The sequence below is a fragment of the Eulemur rufifrons genome, chromosome 29 (assembly GCF_041146395.1).
Source record: "Eulemur rufifrons isolate Redbay chromosome 29, OSU_ERuf_1, whole genome shotgun sequence".
NCBI lineage: Eukaryota > Metazoa > Chordata > Mammalia > Primates > Lemuridae > Eulemur > Eulemur rufifrons.
The window spans coordinates 18,596,844-18,615,111 of NC_091011.1; the positions used below are offsets into that span (position 1 = coordinate 18,596,844).

The following is an 18,268-nucleotide window of genomic DNA, read 5'->3' on the forward strand; positions in this document are numbered from 1 at the left end:
AGTGCCTTAGGATGCAAAACAGGACAAGCACTCGAGGGTTCCCTTGGTCCAGTTCTCTGACCCAGTGCACAAGTTCCTCTCTCCTCAGTGACAAGAGCGTCCCACTGGGTCAGTGCCAGGGAAACGCTGTGACCCGCTTGTCTCCTCACTAATTCCTCCTGATGATCTGCCACCAAGCAAAGCACTGTGATTTCCTGCTGAGAGTTCACTTCATGACACCAAACTGCTGCCCCACCAGCCTCACCAACAACCCAGTGCAAAGGAAAGCAGCAAGTAGCCACAAACACTGCACCTCTCGGGGGTAGGAGGGCAAAATTCCTCAAGACAATGATCACAGCACTTATGACCTGGAAGAGACCATTACAAATGTTTCTTTCCTTCCTAAAGCTTTGCATTATACAGTGCACTATTTTACTAACAGCGGGAGTTACTGCCACAGTAATAGTGGTTTGTTTTAATGGGAGGGCTCACGAAGTTCCTACAGAGAGCAGTGTTGTGAATAATGTCAACACTCTGTGATAAGAGCCTATTCTATAAGTCTTTTCTCCTTTTGTTCAAATGGGAAAATCTGGCCAATATTCTCTCTCTCTCTCTCTCTCACACACACACATACACAGTCAGCTTTCAGTTTGGCCATTTCTGGTTATGGGACAGGAGAGGTTACACACAGTTTGGGCTGCAGTTGTGGGACTGAAAACTGACTTCAGGTTAAATAAGGAAAAAGAATGCAGAGTGATTCATTCACAGTGTATGTGTTTGCAAATACTTGGTCATTAAGATGATTTTTTTTTTATTTCATCTTATTGTTATGGGGGATACAGAATTGCAGGTTACATACGTTGCCCATGTACCGCCTTTCCCCCCAAGTCAGAGCTCCAGGCGTGTCTGTTCCCCAGGTATCATTAAGATGATTTTTGTGCACACAGATAGGCATATTTGATGGCCCAAATGTGATTTTTCCCTCCCGTTAATAAAAAATCCAATTAACTCTTTTTCACAAGCAAAACTGTGCACCATTTCCCAGGCTCTCAGTGCCTAACTTGGAGTAAATCCTATGAGTCTTGGGCGCCAAACAACATTCTCCAACCTCCAACTACCAACAACCACCAATACAACCTCCAGTTACCCCTAAATTATGAACTAATCTCAGATATACCACACTCAAGACATGTGCCACCTGCTCAAACAGCTATATTCAGAAAATTCTGGAACAGAAGAACCCACCCTCAGGTGACAATACTGGCTGGGTCCTCAAGAACACTGATTAAATACTCTTGTCCCCTCCCTTCTCCCCAAAGAATCCACTCATTTGCATCCTCAGATAAGGCCGCACAAAAACTGCCCTAATACCCAACCCCTTGGCGGCTCCTGTCCTCACCTGTTTTCCAGAAGCGTCATACACACCACCTCTCGCACCCCAGGGTTGTTGGCCTTCTCCACCGAGCAGCCCTGCAAGTTCCAGGTGGCCAGCCGCAACACAGGCCGCCCGTCCCGCGTGCCTCCAAAGGCCTCCACGGAAGGCCGAGTGGAGATGATCTGCGTGGGCCCCCCTGGCGGCAGGTCCAGGTCCTCACTCTGCAGGCTGAGCGAGGTGGGGCTGGGGTGAGGCTTGGCGGTGAAGGTCAGGCCCCCGTTGGTGTGGGTGGATGGGGGCCGGGACCTCTCGGCAAACACCTGGTGCCGTATTCTGTCCAGGAAGGCGGCACTGATGCCATCCATCCTCACCAGGTCCTCAACGCTGCGAAAGGGCCCATGCTCGCGGCGGAAGTCCACGATGCTCAGGGCCATTTTCTCTGAGAGGCCTCGCACACTCATGAGCTGAGCCGGGGTGGCTGTGTTGATGTTGACACGTGGGGTGAGAGGTACTGCGGTGGCCAGGTGGTGAGGCTGCTGCTCCGCCAGCAGGTCCCTCCGCAGGGAGCTGGGTGAGTGCTGTGCGGAGCTGCCTTTGCTGCTCACGCAGATCTCAAACTTGACCTGCTCCAGCTTGGTGGCGCCCACCCCGCTGACCAGGGCCAGGTCCTCCACCTTCTTGAAGCCACCGATGTACTCTCGGTACTCCACGATGCTGCGCGCCACGGCACGTGTCACCCCAGGCAGGGTCATCAGCTCCTCCTCCGTGGCTGTGTTGATGTTGAGCCGCTCCTGATTCACTAGGATATTGCTGAAGTTACAGGCAGCGCTGAACTTGCGACTATGGGACAGGTCCGAGGGGTCCCTGGGAATGGAGCGGTGGCAGCCCAGGGTGCTCCCCATGGTCGGCCAGGATCAGGGGTCCAGGAAGGCCTCACCACCGCAGAAAACCTCTCCGGCTAGCGAGGAAGCCCAGTATACCTTACAAGCACAGAAGAATAGAAGGTGCAGGATTTAGGGGCTGAAGATGCCACAAACCCACACGAAGTCTTCCATGCTCAGGGTGTCCAAAATTACCTTCCACTTGGCTACCTAGAAAACAAATTAATCAACACACAGATCCAGTCAGTTAATCAATTTGTATTAGCAATCCCTACCTAGTGCTGCAGTTAGTATCCAGGAGTTCGGGTCTGGCGGTTGTCCGTGAACCCCTGAAAACGCAGACGCAGTGAAGCTGAGGCCATGTGGAATTTCCTCTGGGGAGGTCCGGGTTTTATCATATTGGGGTCCAGAAAGGCCAGGAGGCGCTTGTCTTAGGAGGAGACCCATCCCTGTCCGCCTGACGCCTCTCCTCCCGGCCACGGCCTCTCTCAACTCCGTCAGCGCTGGGGTCATCTGCCTACTTCGGTCACCCGCACCGGGGATCGGACCGGAGGGGGCAATCCCCAGCCCCACCCTCACCCGCGCCTGACACTCAGCGCCACCTGCAACTTGGGAACTCCGTGCTCGTCGGTGCGGGCACCGAGAGGGGGGTTATCTACCCCCACCCGAGCCGCCGCAGGTCCCCGCGACCCACCTTTCGGCCGCTCTGCCTGGACGTCCGTCCCTCTTCCACCTGCGGTTCGGAAGCCTGAGCGAGCCCGGGACAGCGCGGGCCCCCTGCCTCGGGCCCTGCCGCCCGCGCGGGTGCGGGTCAGTGATCGGGCCCCGGAAAGCCTCCCGCGCCGCCTTGGTCCGCGTGTCCCGGCTCTTACTGCGGGAGAAACTCTCCCGGAGCGGGCAGAAGCCGCAGGGCTGCTCCGGGGCGACAGCAGCGGCGGCGAAACCCGGCCGCCCAGGCTGCACCAGGACTTGCGGCTGTACCAGGACTCGCGGCGTCGCCGCAGCTGCGTTTACCCCGGCAGAAAGTCCTGCGCCCAACTCGGGAGCGGGATCCGCCAGAGCGCGTCCAGACCCAGCACGAGCGCCGCGGCTCCAGCTCCAGTCGGTGTCAAAGCCAAAGTCCCGGCCGCGCCGCCCGCGCCTCGGCAGCCACCGCGGCCACGCCTCCTCCGCGGGGCACCTCCCACCCGGGACTCCCAGGGGCACGTGGGGGCGGGGCCCGAGCGCTGGGCGGGGCCTGGCGCAAAGGGGTGGAACTCGGAACCGGGAGCGCGGGGCGGGGCCTGGGGCGTGAGGGGCGGGGCCATGGAGGGCGGGGATGGGCCAAGGCGCGAGCGGGTGGAGCGCTGACCCCTGAGCGCGAGGCCGGCCTGGGAGCGCGGGGCGGGGCTTAGGGACAGAGGCGGGGGGCCAGCGCCGCGACGCCGGGGCGGGTCAGCGGAAGGCGGTCCTGGGTCTGCTCGTCCCGAACCAGGGTTGCAGCGGGGAGCTAGGGCCGATTGTGCCGGGAAGGGGCTGTGAACGTCGCCAGAGGCGAGATCTGCCAGCTGCTTTCGCCCGTCTTTGGGGCGTGGGGACGAAGGTCGGGGCAATCTCTGTGAGGGTGGCATCCCTGCGGGTCCAAAGGCTCGCTCATTTTTGCAGAACGTTCCAGAGATTGAATGAGATCTTCTTAATTTCTACCCCTACTTTAGACCTTCTCTTTTCTTCCACTAGCGTAGCACCCTTGCTCTGCTCAGATGTCCTCTAATAGCGCCAGCGACCTGGGCACGCACCACCCTCCTGTGTGTTAGCATAGGTCAAATACAGGGCTGGGCTTTGCACATGTTTCTGAGTATTAAATCTAATCATTACAACGGACGGACATGCTATTAGGAAATGGAGGCTGTTTCCCAAAACTCAGAACGGTTTTTGGATCACGCTGCTAAATGACAACGTAGTTAACGATTAGAGCCTGCTGTATTTCAGTGAATACCCAACTAGAGTATTCGATAAAACAAACCGCGCAGTGATACCGTTGAATACTTTCACCCTGGCCGTTTAGTGTTCTCTGAAGTTTCATCCTCAATGTGACCAACACATCTGCTTTCAGTTCCAGGGCCTGGGTCAGCAAAAATAGTAACTGTCAGGGAAGGCAGAAGGTATGTCAGATGTGAACTGAGCCGCAGCCCAGGCTTGGCAAAATGCTTCTACCTTTCTGAGGCACATCCCCCTGCTGTGTATTAGTCGGGAAAACCAAGCCAAACTAGCGTAGACAAGAGGGGGGTTTTCCTGGTTCCCCGTGGCAAAGTTAAGGAATAGAACTTACAGCCCAGACGATGTCTTCAGGACATGGTCTGGCTGTTGGCTTCATTTTCAGGCATCCTGTTCTCACCTGATGGCAAGAAGGTCCTCCTCCCCACCACCCTCCCCGCCCAAGCACTAGGCTACATATGCCACTCACTGAAGTCCTGTTGTGGTAAGGGGAAAAAATTGTTTAAGACAAGCAGGAAACGCCTTTTAGAGGAGAGAAAAGTCTTTGTTCAGCAGAATGCCTTGCTGGGTGGTGTGGCTACGGAAGGACAGGCTGGGGGCGTGGCCACACAGGATAGAAGCAGAAAAATCACACATTTTGTCATCCAAACAAGGGCACTTTGGAGGTTAAGAGGGGACAGTATTATTAATTTCACTGGAACAACAGAAATAATCAGGTTTCATTCTCCATAAACATAAGTATATACTCTCTCTTGATAGAAATGCCAAGAGTTAGCTAAACCAATGTGCATTTAAAAAAAGCAAACAAACCAGAAAAACCCAAGCACAAAAACATACAATGAGATGGCTGACTGTAAAATGACTGACCCTACCAAATGCTGGTGAGGATATAGAGCATCTGAAACTCTCATACATTGCTGGTGGACGTATAAAATGGTACAACCCCTTTGGAAATCACTGTGGCAGTTTCTTAAAAAGTTAAACATACACCTACCATATGACTCAACCGTTCCATTTATAGGTATTTACCATAGAGAAAGAAAAGCATGAAACCCAAAGACCTGAATGTGGATGTCCATGGGAGCTTTATTTGTTACAGCCAAACAAAACAAAACAAAAAAATCTGTCAGTAGATGAATGAACAAATTGTACCATACCCACATAATGATATACAGCAATAAAGATAAACTATTAATACACATAGAAACATTGAAAAATCTCAAAATCATTACACTGAAAGAAGCCAGGCAAAAAAAAAAAAAAAAAACAAGAGAGAGTATTTGCATGATTCCATTTATGTAAAACACTAGAAAATACAAGCTAATGAATATATAGAGAAAGCAGATCAGTGGTGGCCTGGGGATGGGATAGAGGGAAAAATGGATTAAAAAGGGCACAAAGAAACTTTGGGGGTTGATGGAATGTTGCTTGAGAGGTGATGGTTTCATGGGTGTATGTGTAGCAAAACTGATAGGATTGTGTACTTTAAATATGCACACTTTTGTGTACCTCAATTATACCTCAATAAACTTTAAAAAATTTGTAAAAATGCTCTTTGACCATAAAAAAAAAGGACAGGATTTTTTGGGGGGATGGGATAGGTAATCCAGGGTGGAGTTGAGGAGGTTGAAGGGGGTGAAGGGGCTCAAGAAGCAGCTGAGGCAGCAGCTAACAGGAGAGACCAGTGAACATGCCCCAGTTTGGACTGGGCGCCCAGGAAACGGGGTCCCAGAGCCCTTTAAGACTGCTGGCATCCCACAGTCTATTTTATCTCCGATGTAGCCCCCCACCCCCACCCCACTCGCAGACTGAATCTTTATAAGATACATACTGGCCTTGGCCCAGTGCTGTTTAGGGGAATGAGGTGAAGGAGCTGACTCTCTCTGGGTACACTAGGGACATGGAGAAGGGGGCAGCTAGAATGTGAAAGGTGGGAGGGAGAAGGGTCCAGGATTCACTGGAAGCAGAAAATCAGAATGTGAGGAGACCTGGGGAAAAGTGTGACTTTCAAGAGTCCTTGCTGAGATTGGGAAGTTAGCTGGAGGTCCCATCACACAAGGAATGGGGGGTTGAGCCCATTCTATTTGGCCCTCAAAGGACACCAGGGCCTCCGCTGACAGCTGAGTGACATGAGGATGTCAAAGGGCAGGGGTTACATCACTCCAGCCAAATGTCGCATCCTGTGGCCACTGCCCCTTACCCTTACCACACAGTTCCCACCTGGGACCTGGGCAGAGAGGTCAGAGGTCACTGGCCTTCTGCTTCTTACTCAGCAGTTTCAAAGGGAAATGGTGATTTGGGAGAAGGGAGAGGTGGAGGGAGGGAAGAAGGGAAAGCATTTGTCAATTTTCAATTTCAACACCACGGTGCTAGGCACTGCGTCTCCTGTGAGGAGCAAATTCCTGATTCTTCTGTTCCCAGAGCTGAAGGGCGCACAGGACTGCAGACACTAACCAGTGAGAGCAGTGCCTGCTGGAAGACAGGGGAGAGGAAGAGAAGATGGCTGTGAATGACAAGTGACTTAGTCTGGGGACTTCCTGGGAAGCGAGGGTTATGAGAATTTTGAAAGATGGGCCAAGGCGGGAGGATCACTTGAGGTCAAGGGTTCAAGACCAGCCTTAGCAAGAGTGAGACCCCATTTCCACTAAAAACACAATAGCAAAAATTAGCCAGGTGTGGTGGTGTGCGCCTGTAGTCCCACCTACTAGGAAGGCCGAGGTGGGAGGATTGCTTGAGCCCTGGAGTATGAAGTTGCTGTGAGTTATGATGACGTCACTGTACTCTCTTGGGGCAACAGAGTGAAACTTTGTCTAAAAAAAAAAGAGAAAGAAAGATGAATAGAGAAATGGTACAAAGAGTGTTACCATGAGTAAATACAGTGGAGTGTGATTGCTAGATCACATGGTAAGAGCATGTTTTGTAAGAAAGAGTTTTGTAAGAAATGGCCTTCTCTCTTCCAAAGTGGCTGTACCATTTTGTGTTTCCATCAGTATTGAATGAGAATTCTGGTTGCTTCACACTGGTGTTGTCAGTGTTTTGGCTTTGGGCCATTCTATTAAGTGTGTAATGCTATTTTGTTGTTGTTTTAATTTTCAATTCCCTGATGACATGTGCTGTGGAGCATCCTTGCATGTGCTTAGCTGCCATTTGTATATCCTATTTGATTGAGGTGTCTGTTAGGGTCTTTTGGCCATTTTTCAATCAGGTTGTGCATTTTCTTTCTGTTGAGTTGTAAGAATCTTTGCATATTTCAAATAATAGTCCTTTATCAGATATCTCTTTTGCAATTTTCTCTCTATGTCTTCTCTCTCTTCTCTGATCAGTACCTTTTACGTAGCAGCAGATTTAATTTTAATGAAGTCCAGTTTACCAATTCTCTCTTTCAGGGATTATGCCTTTGGTGTTGCATCTAAAAAGTAATCACCAAACTCAAGGTTACCTAGATTTTCTCCTATGTTATCTTCTAAGAGTTTTATAGTATTAGGTTTTATATTTAGGTTTGTGATCTATTTTGAGTTTTCTATGAAAGGTGTAAGTTCTGTGTAGAGATTCTTTTTTTTATTTGGATGTCCAGTTTTTCCAGCATGATTTGTTAAAGACTATCTTTTCTCCATTGTATTGCCTTTGATCCTTTGTCAAAGATCAATTGACTCTATTTATGTGGATCTATTTCTGGGCTTTCTATTCATTCTACTGATCTATTTGTCTATTCTTACACCAATACCACACGCCTTGATTATTGTAGCCTTAGAGTAGACCTTGAAATTGGGTAGTATCTGTCCTCCAACTTTCCTTCTTCAATATTGAGTTGGCTATTCTGTGTCTTTTCTCTGTCTATATACACATTAGAATGAGAGTGTCTGTATCTATAAAATAACTTGCTGGAATTTTGATTGGGATTGTGTTTAATCTATAGATAAAGTTGGGAAGAATTTGACAATATTGAGTCTTTCTGTCCATGAACATAGAATGTTTATCCTTTTATTTAGTTTTTTATTTATCAGAGTTTTTTTTCTCATTTGGATCTTATACATATCTTGTTAGATTTATACCTAACTGTTTCATTTTTGGGTGCTAATGTAAATGGTATTGTGTTTTTAATTTCAAATTCCATTTATTCATTGTGGCATGTAGGGAGGTGATTGAGTTTTATATATTAACCTTGTATCCTGCAACTTTGTTATCATTGCTTATAAGTTCAAGGAGTTTTTTTGATCAACTGTTTTGAATTTTCTACATGGAAATCATGTCATCTGTGAACAAACACAGTTTTTATTTCTTCCTTCTCAATCTGTATGCCTTTTATTTCCTTTTCTTGTCTTATTGCATTAACTAGGCCATCCAGTACAATGTTTAAAAGGAGGGATGAGAGAAGACATCATTGCTTTGTTCCTAATCTTAGTAGAAAAGCTTCTAGTTTCTCAAAATTAAATATATTATTATCTGTGGGGTTTTTTGTAGATATTGTTTAACAAGTTGAGGAAGTTCTCTTCCATTCCTAGTTGCTGAGAGGTTTTCTTTTGTTTGTTTGTTTGTTTGTTTGTTTCTATCATGAATGGATGTTGGATTTTGTCAAATGCTTTTTCTGCATTTTTTGGTATGATCATGTGGTTTTTCTTCTTCTTTTAAATGTTAAACCAGCCTTGCATACCTGGAATAAGTCCTGTTTGGTTGTGTTGTATAATTCTTTCTATACATTATTGGATTTGATTTGTTAATATTCATTTGAGGATGTTTGCATCTATGTACTTGAGATATATTGGTTTGTAGCTTTCTTATTGTAATGTCTTTGTCTGGTTTTGGCATGAAGGTCATGCTAGTCTCATAGAATGCATAAAGGAAGTAGTCCCTCTGCTTTTATCTTCTGGCAAAGGTTCTAAAGGATTGGTATAATATCTTCCTTGACTGTTTCGTAGAATTGACCAGTGAATCCACCCAGACATGGTGCTTTCTGCTTTGGAAGGTTATAAATTATTGCTTCAATTTCTTTAGTAGATATAGGCCTATTCATATTGTCTATTGCATGTATTTTTTTCAGGTTTTTTCAAAATGAAGTTTTTAAACAGAATTAATCAAGACATTTCCCTGATGATGAACTAAATAGAGAGAATTGTGAAAAAACATTGTCCATTTAAGCTCCACTTGCCTGCTTGCAGATGTGCCAACCTTTTGGCAAAGGATCACGTCTGCTATTAGAAATGGAGAGACCTAGTTCTTCTGGTCAGATACATGGATATTGAGGAGGAAGCAGCTTCCAATCATTCTTACGTGCAAACCTGCATCTGTTTCCGTTTCACAAGATGACTTAGCATCGGCCCCTGAAATAGAGCTTTGATACCAGTTAGAAACAGAAACCTCCATTCACAAACTCCACAGGACTGAAAAACCTCCTTTAAAGTTCATAGTCTACTGACTGGTATATCATTGCATTTCATGACTGATAATTGAAGACCTTTGTCATTTCCCCAACATCTTAAATCCCTTTCCAACCGGCATTTTATTTCTTATGGTGCATTTGGCTGGAGATCATTGTGGCAAAGCCCCAACAAAATGAGGTGACTTCATTTACAGTAACAAAGTGGAGAACATTTACCATCACAGGCACTCTGTTGCCCCCTCCCACCTTCAGAATTATTATTACAGAAAATAATATTCATTAATCTTTAAAGGTGATGTGATTATTACCCTCACACTCAGGAAACCAAACTCCTATTTGCTTTATTCATTTCTTCTAAAAAGCACTATTTCCAGTTAGTTTGAGACTTCTACTTTTTCACAGAACAGTTTATTCCTTCTTGTTTACTGAATTTGAGGGTTTGTGAAATGTTCTTCTTGGTAGTCTATTACTTTGTTTTCTGGATACCTACTTAGGAGGCTTCTGTCAACATAAAATAATCCAGAGGCAGAAGAGGAAGTGAAACAACTATTCCTACCTTGTAACAAGTCAGGGAATGCCCTGGGACCTGCACATCTGGGGGTGGGTTGAGGAGGCCCCTTTAACCTGGCCATGGGCCAGAAGAATGGAGCACTGCTGCTAGAGCTGGGAGCACAGGGGAAGGCTTTCATATACCTAGAAGCAGCAGGTAGACTTCACCTGCCCTGCTTCCTCCTTCAGACTCACCTGGTAGCAGCAACAGTCTGGTCCCCGCTGTCGACATCCTCCCCTACTCAAATCATGATGCCCTTTTCTGGTTCTCCCCTTCTCTTCCCTTCCAGGGTTGCATTGGTGTTCTTTCTCAGCCACTTTTCTCCTCAATATTGGAAAATGGAAGGCCTGGTGAGGCTGTCCTCTAACCCCATAGCTCTGCTTCCAGGAATGGCTCCCCTGAGAAATAACCTCGAAGGCCTTACAGAGCATCCCCAGAGTGTGATCCGACAGTGGTGAGGACAAAGGTCTTAGGAGGCCCTGGACATGGCATTAAATATGCTTGAACCACTCCGGGGCAATTCTCTTCCTTTTTGTATCTCTGTCTGTCAGTCTGAGAGCATCAAGGAGAAGCTCTCCATTTGAGGCCCTGTGACCGACCATACACATTCCATGTGTTAATCTCTCTCCCTAGAGAAAACCCTGACCTCAGGCACGGAATCTTGGCAGGCATCAGTATCTAGCTAGAAATTAATTACTTTGTTTTCCTTTTGTTGTTGTTGGGTTTTTTTTTTTTTTTTAGGTACTTTCTATAAATGGCAAAAGGTACTGCTGTTCCATATACAGTCCTGCATTTCCATGTACAAAGAGTGCTCAGAGATAGCAACATACTATGGAGGTGAACAAGAAAGACTGCAGTGTGAAGGTTGTGCCTTAACCTTGGGTGCCCGCAAGAATCCCCCGGGCCCTTGTCAAAACCCCAATGCCCAGGCCCCTCCCCCCCCCCAGTTCCATCAGAAACTCAGGGTGGGGTCTGAGTGTGGGTGTTTGTTAAAGTTCCAGACCACTCCAGCACAGAGCCAAGCTGGAGAACCAGTGCTTTAAACTGATGCCAAGTCTGAGTGTGAAGGAAACAGAGCGTGTTCTCCACACCACTGCAGCAGGGTCAGCATCTGGGACATGGACGGGCTAATGGCCAGGTCAACCACAGTCATAAAATCTTAGTCCAAAGAACTATAGAACTGTGGACCAGGAGGGGGTCCGAGAGCTCTGAGTCCAGGTCCTCATGTTATTGACAGGGAAACTGAGGCCCAGAAAGGCTAAGAGATCCCTTGCTGGAAGTCACTCCCTAGGAGCCCAGGGCAGGGTGTCTTCCCCAGGATCACGCTGCCTTTCTGGGGGAGGTAATTGCTTCAATGGTGAATTGATTCTGAAGGAAACTACAATCGTTTTGAGGAGTAAGCTGAAGACCTAAAAAAAGTAGAAGATTGGCTCTTTAATCCACAAAGCAGGTAGAGAAAAACTTGTAGGGAACTCAAGAGGCACCATGGACATTCCTCAGTGCATATTCTGTGGTTGGAAACTGTGGGATTAAACAAATTGCGATGAGTTTTATCACTGCAGGACTTCTCAGGGCCTTGAATTTACTAATGTGCATAGGGAATCTCCAAGAGGAGGACGTATGGGCAGCACTTATTTGCCATTTTATGTGAAACATTTCACAGGACTAGCCTTTTGGGGGGAAATACTAGAGGGATGCAATCTCTAGAAGCTCTGGCCCACTCTATCCCTCCTACCCTGCTTCGTTTTTCTTAATTGCATTTATCACTTACATATTCGCTTATTGCCTGTGTCTTTCTCACTGAGCTTGAGGAGAGGAACTTGGGCTTCACTGCTGTACCCCCACACCTCCAACAGTGCCTAGCTCTTAATAAATACCTGTGAAAAGAACTGAATGGGCAGTCTCTTAAAACACAGGTAACCGTGACTAGTTACCTAGTGGGACTCCTTCTGTTCGTGACTGTAAGTCTCTCACCACAGCTTTTTGCTGAATTTGGGAGTCTGTTTGCTGTAGAGAACCTGGGGACAGTTGGGCTAATAGCCAGGCTCTGGCACTAATTAACTCTGTGACCTTGGGCAAGTCGACTGACTTTCCTGGGCCCCATTTTTCTCATGTAGTGAAATGAGTGGACTGGATTAGGCAACCTCTGAATGTCCTTCTCAGTTATTGCATGACAAGTGGTTAAATTAATATCTGATATAATTACGGGTTTTTGTATTTCTCCTTGAAGTTCTATCAGTTTTTGCTTTATGTACTTTGAACCTCTGTTATCAGATCCACAAATATTTAAGATTGTTGTATCCTCTTGATGCGTGGACCATTTTATCATTATGCAATGAGCTTCTTTGTCCTTGGTAATATTCTGTGCTCTGATACTTACGTTGTCTGACAGTAATATATCCACTGTGGCTTTTTAAAAAATTAGTGTTCACATGGTACTTCCTTTCCTATCATTTTACTTTTAACCTAATTCGTGTCTTTTTATTTAAAGTGAGCTTCTTGTAGGCCACATATAGTTGATTCTTACTTTGTTTTAAAACCTAATCCCTTAATCTTTGCCTTCCAATTGAAGCATTGAGACCATTTAAATTTAATGTGGTTATTGATATTGTTAGGTTACATTGACCATCTTGCTATTTGTTTCTATTTGTTCCATTTTTTCCTTTTTCCTCTTTTTCTGTCTACTTTTGGACTGATTGCTTTTTTTATAACAGTTTTTTTCGAGGTATAATCTACATAGTATGCACTTTGCCCATTGGATGTGTACAATTCAATGATTTTTAGTACATACACAAAATTGTAGAATCATCACTGTTGATTATAGAACATTTTGATGACCCTGGAAAGAAACTCCATATGCTTTAGCTGTCACCCCCAAATGCTCCCATTCCTGTCCCCTGCCCTATCCCTAAACAAATACTGGTCTACTTTCTGTCTCTATAGATTTGCCTCTTCTGGACATTTCATATAAATGGAATTATATAACATGGGTTTTTTGTGACTGGTTCCTTTTACTTAGCATAATGTCTTCAAAGTTTATCCATGTTATAGTAAATATTAGTACTTCATTCCTTTTTATGAATTAATTCCACTATATGGATATACCATGTTTGTTTAGCCATTCATCAGTGGATGGACATTAGGGTGGTTTCTACCTTTGGATTATTACAAATAATGCTGCTATAAACAGTCATGTACAAGTTTTTGTATAGATGTATTTTCATTCTTCCTGGGTATATACCTAGAGTGGGATTGCGGGGTCACGTGGTCACTCTAAGTGCAATGGTTTGAGGAACTGCCAAACTGTTCCATACTGGCTGCTCCATTTCACCTTCCCACCAGCAGTTCGTGAGCTTCTTATTTCCCACGTTGTTGTCAACATTTGTTAGTATCTGTCTTTTTGCCTGTGGCCATCCTGATGGGTGTCAAGTGGCCTCTCAGGTGTTTTTAATTTGCATTTCCCTGATGACTAGTGATGTTGAGCATGTCTTGATGTGCTTCCTGGCCCTTTTATATATCTTATTTCGTGAACTGATTATTTTTGTGATTCCATTTTATCTCCTTGGTGGCTTATTAGCTGTAACTCTTTGTATCATCATTTTAGTGGTTATCTTAGGGTTTATGATACTTACCACTGTCTACCTTCAACAATATATCATGTCATATATATTTAAGAACCTTACAGGAATATACTTCCATGTCTCCGATCTTGGCTTTTGTGCTATTGCTGTCATTTCTCTGGTTAAATTAGATGCTTTCTTCTTTGCAGTGTATTGGTGCTCTGTTACCCTGAAGGAATAGGACTTGTCATGGGCAGCTAAAGGAGGGAAAGTAGTGGGATAGTCTTGTAGGATGCTGCATTGTTCCTGGAGGGCAGAACTGGTGCAGCAGGTAGGGTCACCAGGGAGAACGGCCCCTGGACCCAAATGCAGGGAAGAGAGGGGGACCCTAGAATGGTAGTGATCCCCTAGGAATCCCTGAGGAACCTTCCCCTGGTTCCTAGTTCTCCTGAGTCTCCCTGTCTGCATCCCTCACCATCCACACTGTTGGATTCATGACTAACAAATTCATCAGTTCCAGTGATTGCATGTGAGTCAGGGTTGGGCAATGGAGAGTCCTGGGCTTGTTGACACCGAGACCTCGGTTCAGATATAGCTCTGCCACTTACAGCTACATAACCCAGGGGCAGGATACTAAACTCCATGAGCTCCAGTTTCTTCACTTGTAAAATGGGAAAAAAAATTCTCACTTCATAGTGTTGCTGAAAGGGTTAAATGAGGCGATCTAGGTAAAGTCATATTTTCCATGCATATGACATGACAAGCATACAATTAATATTTGCATCCCTCCTCTGTGCCTCATTATCTGCTTTTGTCAATTATATCTTTACATGTTTCTCGGGCATTCATAATGTAGCAGGGACTGCATTAAGGATGAGGGCCTTTGTTCCTCTTCACACTCTAAAGATTCTAGTGAGTGCAGATACTTTTAAGGGATTGTCACAAACTCCCTACTTTTTAATGTGTAGACCTGCCTGTTATTGGGCTGACTGGATGGCAGGCAGGTGCGGGGCACCCTGCACGCCTCATTTCCAAAGCTCATTATCAACCCCATCAGGATGGGGTAGGTTTCTCTACCTTGGCACTATTGTCATTTGGGGATGGGTGATTCTTGGCTGTGGGTGGCTGTCCTGTGGGGTGTTTAGCAGCTTCCCTGGCCTCTACTCTCTTGATACCAGTAGCATCCCTTCAGCTGTGACAACATCTGAATCGAAAATGTCTGAAGACATTGCCACATATCTCCTGGGGGGCAAAATATCCCCCAGGTGACAACCACTGGGACTTGGTGTCATTCCCATTACCTGTGAGGAAGCCAAGGTTCAGAGTGGTCAAGAGCTTTGCAGCCAGGAGTCACTCAAGTGATAGAGGCAGGGATCAAAGCACAGCCCAGCTGGCTCCTAAGCCATGAGTTATGGGATCTCCAGAATATACTCTCTCTCATCTGCAAATAAAGCCTCAGATACCTTTGACTTCTCTGGCCCTAAACTCTGCCTTCGTGCTGAGGGTGCCTAGACTCTGGACTATCCTCTCTAAAATCCAAGAATAAGCCAAGAGACTAGATAGTTATTGTTCACAGACAGGGCTCAGAGGGCGCATACTTCACACAACTGGTACCCAAACATGCTTTTCTTCAACATAAGGGGTGTAATGGGCTTAATTGTGTCCCCCAAAGCATATGTCGAAGTTCTAATCCCCAGGACTTGTGAATGAGACCTCATTTGGAAATGGAGTCTTTGCAGATATAATCAAGTTAAGAGGAAGTCATCAGGGTGGGCCCTGATTCAATATGACTGGTGTCCTTGTAAGAAGAGGAGAATTTTGAAACAGACACAGAGGGAAGGCAGGCACGTGCAGATGGAGGCAGAGATTGGAGTGATGCTGCTACAAGACAAGGAACATCTGAGGCTACCAGAGCTGAAATAGATTAGAAAGCATCATCTTGTAGAGGCTTCAGTAGGACCATGGCCCTGAAAGCACCTTGATTTCAGACTTCGGGCCTCCACAACTGAAAGAGAATCAATTTCTGGTGTTTTAAGCCACCCAGTTTGTGGTACGTTGTTTCGGCAGCACTAGGATAACTATATAGGAGGGCACACCCCAGGTCCTCCCACAGCCCTGACCACGTCCGTATTTCTGCATTTCACGGTGTTCTCCACCCCCTCCTCCAGTCAGTTATAATATCTGGCCATTAGTCAAAGTCATAAAGTATATTTAACTTTGCTACAATCAACCCACAAGTTAGATTGTAACTCCCACTAATTATGTGGGTGAGATAATGATCTGGCAGTGAATCAACACAGGGATCTCCCTAGGTAGCGGCCGTCCTGTCAGATGCCCTCACGGCTGTGTCAGCCACGGAGTGACTGTGCCTTATCTGGCTCAGTAACAGGAGGTACCACATCATTCCCTGAGATAAGGAGAAGCAGTTTCATAAAACGTGGCTCAGCGGCCTTGGTTACCTGCAGGTCATGGGTAAATAGACAGAGGGAAATAAACCTCAGACAGCCGTGAGTGTCGTACAGACAAGAAACTAAGGTAGCTAAGATCATCCACAGTCTAAAATCCAGAGCAGTTTATTCCGAGCAAGTGGACAGGTAGCATCAAACAGACTCACAGGTAGCCAAGATTCTTTGGAACTGAAGCAGCCCTTAGAAGGTCCTTCATCTTTCTCAGCCAAAGCCTGTAGGATGTTCCATGTGTAAAGGATTCTGTGGCAAATGAACCTGGGAAGTGTTCCATACTTTAATTTTTCTCTGAGATGTTCATAAGGTCCATTAGCATAGTGGAGACATGGAGACATTTGGCAGGAAAGATGCTCCTTCAACTCCTTTTGTGGGTGCGGTGGAACATGCCTTGGACCACTGGAGCATTCTAGCTCATTCATTTTGCAGAATTTGGGGGTAAGTCCCAGAGAGATGGTTTTTCAAATGCTGCACAGACAGCAAGTGACTCAACTTGTATCTTCACAGTCCAAAGTCAGGGCTTCTCTTACTTTTTCTCTTTCCCATTAATTAGTTTATTAACAAATATTTGAGTGCTACCATGTTGTGATGTGGGCATATAAAAATGAATAGGGTAGACTTTGCCTTGCATGTAATTTACTATTTCTGGAGTAGATGAGCAACAGAATAACAAATAATGGGATGGGTGTAGGGTTAGGAAAGGGAAGTTGCTGTGGTTTGAATACCTGTCCCCTCCAAAACTCGTGTTGAAACTTAATCCGCAATGTGGCAGTATTGGGAGGTAGGGCCTTTAAGAGGCGATTGTGTCATGAGGTTCTGCCATGGTAAATGAACGAATCTCTTCATAGATTAATGGGTTAATGGAGTAATAAATTATGACAGCAGTGGCATTAGTGGCTTCACAAGAGGAGAAAGAGAGACTTGAGCTAGCACACTCAGCCTTCTGTGATGTCATGTACTGTGCCATTTTGGGACTCTGTAGAGAGTCCCCACCAGCAAGAAGGCCCTCACCAGATGTGGCTCCTCAACCTGGGACTTCTCAGCCTCCAGAACTATAAGAAATAAATCCCCCAGTTTCAGGAATTCTTTTATAAGCAACAAAAAATGGATTAAGACAGGAAGAGAATTGCTAGCTTTGGGATGATACAGGAGCAATCAATCTTGAGCTTTCAGATTAGGTCAGCGGGGTTGTAGTAAGTCCCGTCCGAGGAAGCCACCATCCTGCCACCCACAGCCTCTCCTGAGAAGAGCAGGCAACCAGGGCCCTGCTGACTGGCCTGCCCCAGGAGGCTGCCAGAGCCAAGATGGCCGGGGTGGCCAGTCCACAAGCTTGGGACAGACACATGTAGTGTGGCTGTTCCCACAAAACGGCGTGGCCAATCTGATGCCTTCAAAGTTTGAACTGGAGGCCACAGAGGCAAGGAGGCTCTGAGGCAGGGGACCAAGATGAAAGAATGTCTAAGGAAGTAGAGGGGGTGCCCTGAGGGTCCTGGGCGAGCAGGAGAAGTGAGCAGAGGCTGGGAAGCAGAGAGGGGTGAGAACAGCAGGGAGGGAGGCTGGCAGGCAGCGTGGAGAGAGGGGACAGACAACACTAAGAAGCTTGGATGCAGCTCTGCCCCCTGTCCCGGTTTCTGGGCCGCCCGGCGCCATCGCAGCTCCTGGTGGTACATTTCTGAGAGGCCCAGCGGCCTCGGAGCTCACGGCAGCACCACACCCCACCTACCCTGCTCCAGCTGGCCTGGGAGAGGCTCTTGTCTTGGTTGCTAAAAGAAGCTAGCTCTTTAAAAAAATTGTAGAAAAATACATATGTGTATATATATTGTATACATATACAGTATGTTGTACATGTATATAACATAAAATTTACTACTTTAACCTCTTTTAAGTGTATGGTTCAGTGGCACTAAGTACATTCACACTGTTTTGCAGCTGACATAAAAATGCGTATGTGTCTGTGTAAGCATTTATATAATAAATATGCTCTATGCCCTGTATCGCTGTGTGACGGAAGACCCTGGAGATACTCTCTGTGGCATCCGGCTGCTCTGGACTGGCCTGGAAGACCCCTACATCTGGCTGAGCCTTCTGCCTGCAGACGAGTGAAGGGACA

The 18,268-nt window shown here is 46.3% G+C and overlaps 1 protein-coding gene across 1 annotated transcript in view; it reads right to left on the reverse strand.

Annotated features, from left to right (window-relative positions):
- EEPD1 (endonuclease/exonuclease/phosphatase family domain containing 1) overlaps positions 1-3,319 on the reverse strand; it is a 112,668-nt gene extending 109,349 nt beyond the window's left edge. Inside the window, exons 1-2 of the mRNA XM_069461761.1 lie at positions 2,930-3,319; positions 1,379-2,445 (exon numbers count right to left, since the gene is read on the reverse strand). Coding sequence (XP_069317862.1) covers positions 1,379-2,256 — 878 coding nt within the window. The 5' untranslated portion in view covers positions 2,257-2,445; positions 2,930-3,319. The remainder of the gene's footprint in view (positions 1-1,378; positions 2,446-2,929) is intronic.
- Between the last annotated feature and the right edge of the window lie 14,949 nt (positions 3,320-18,268).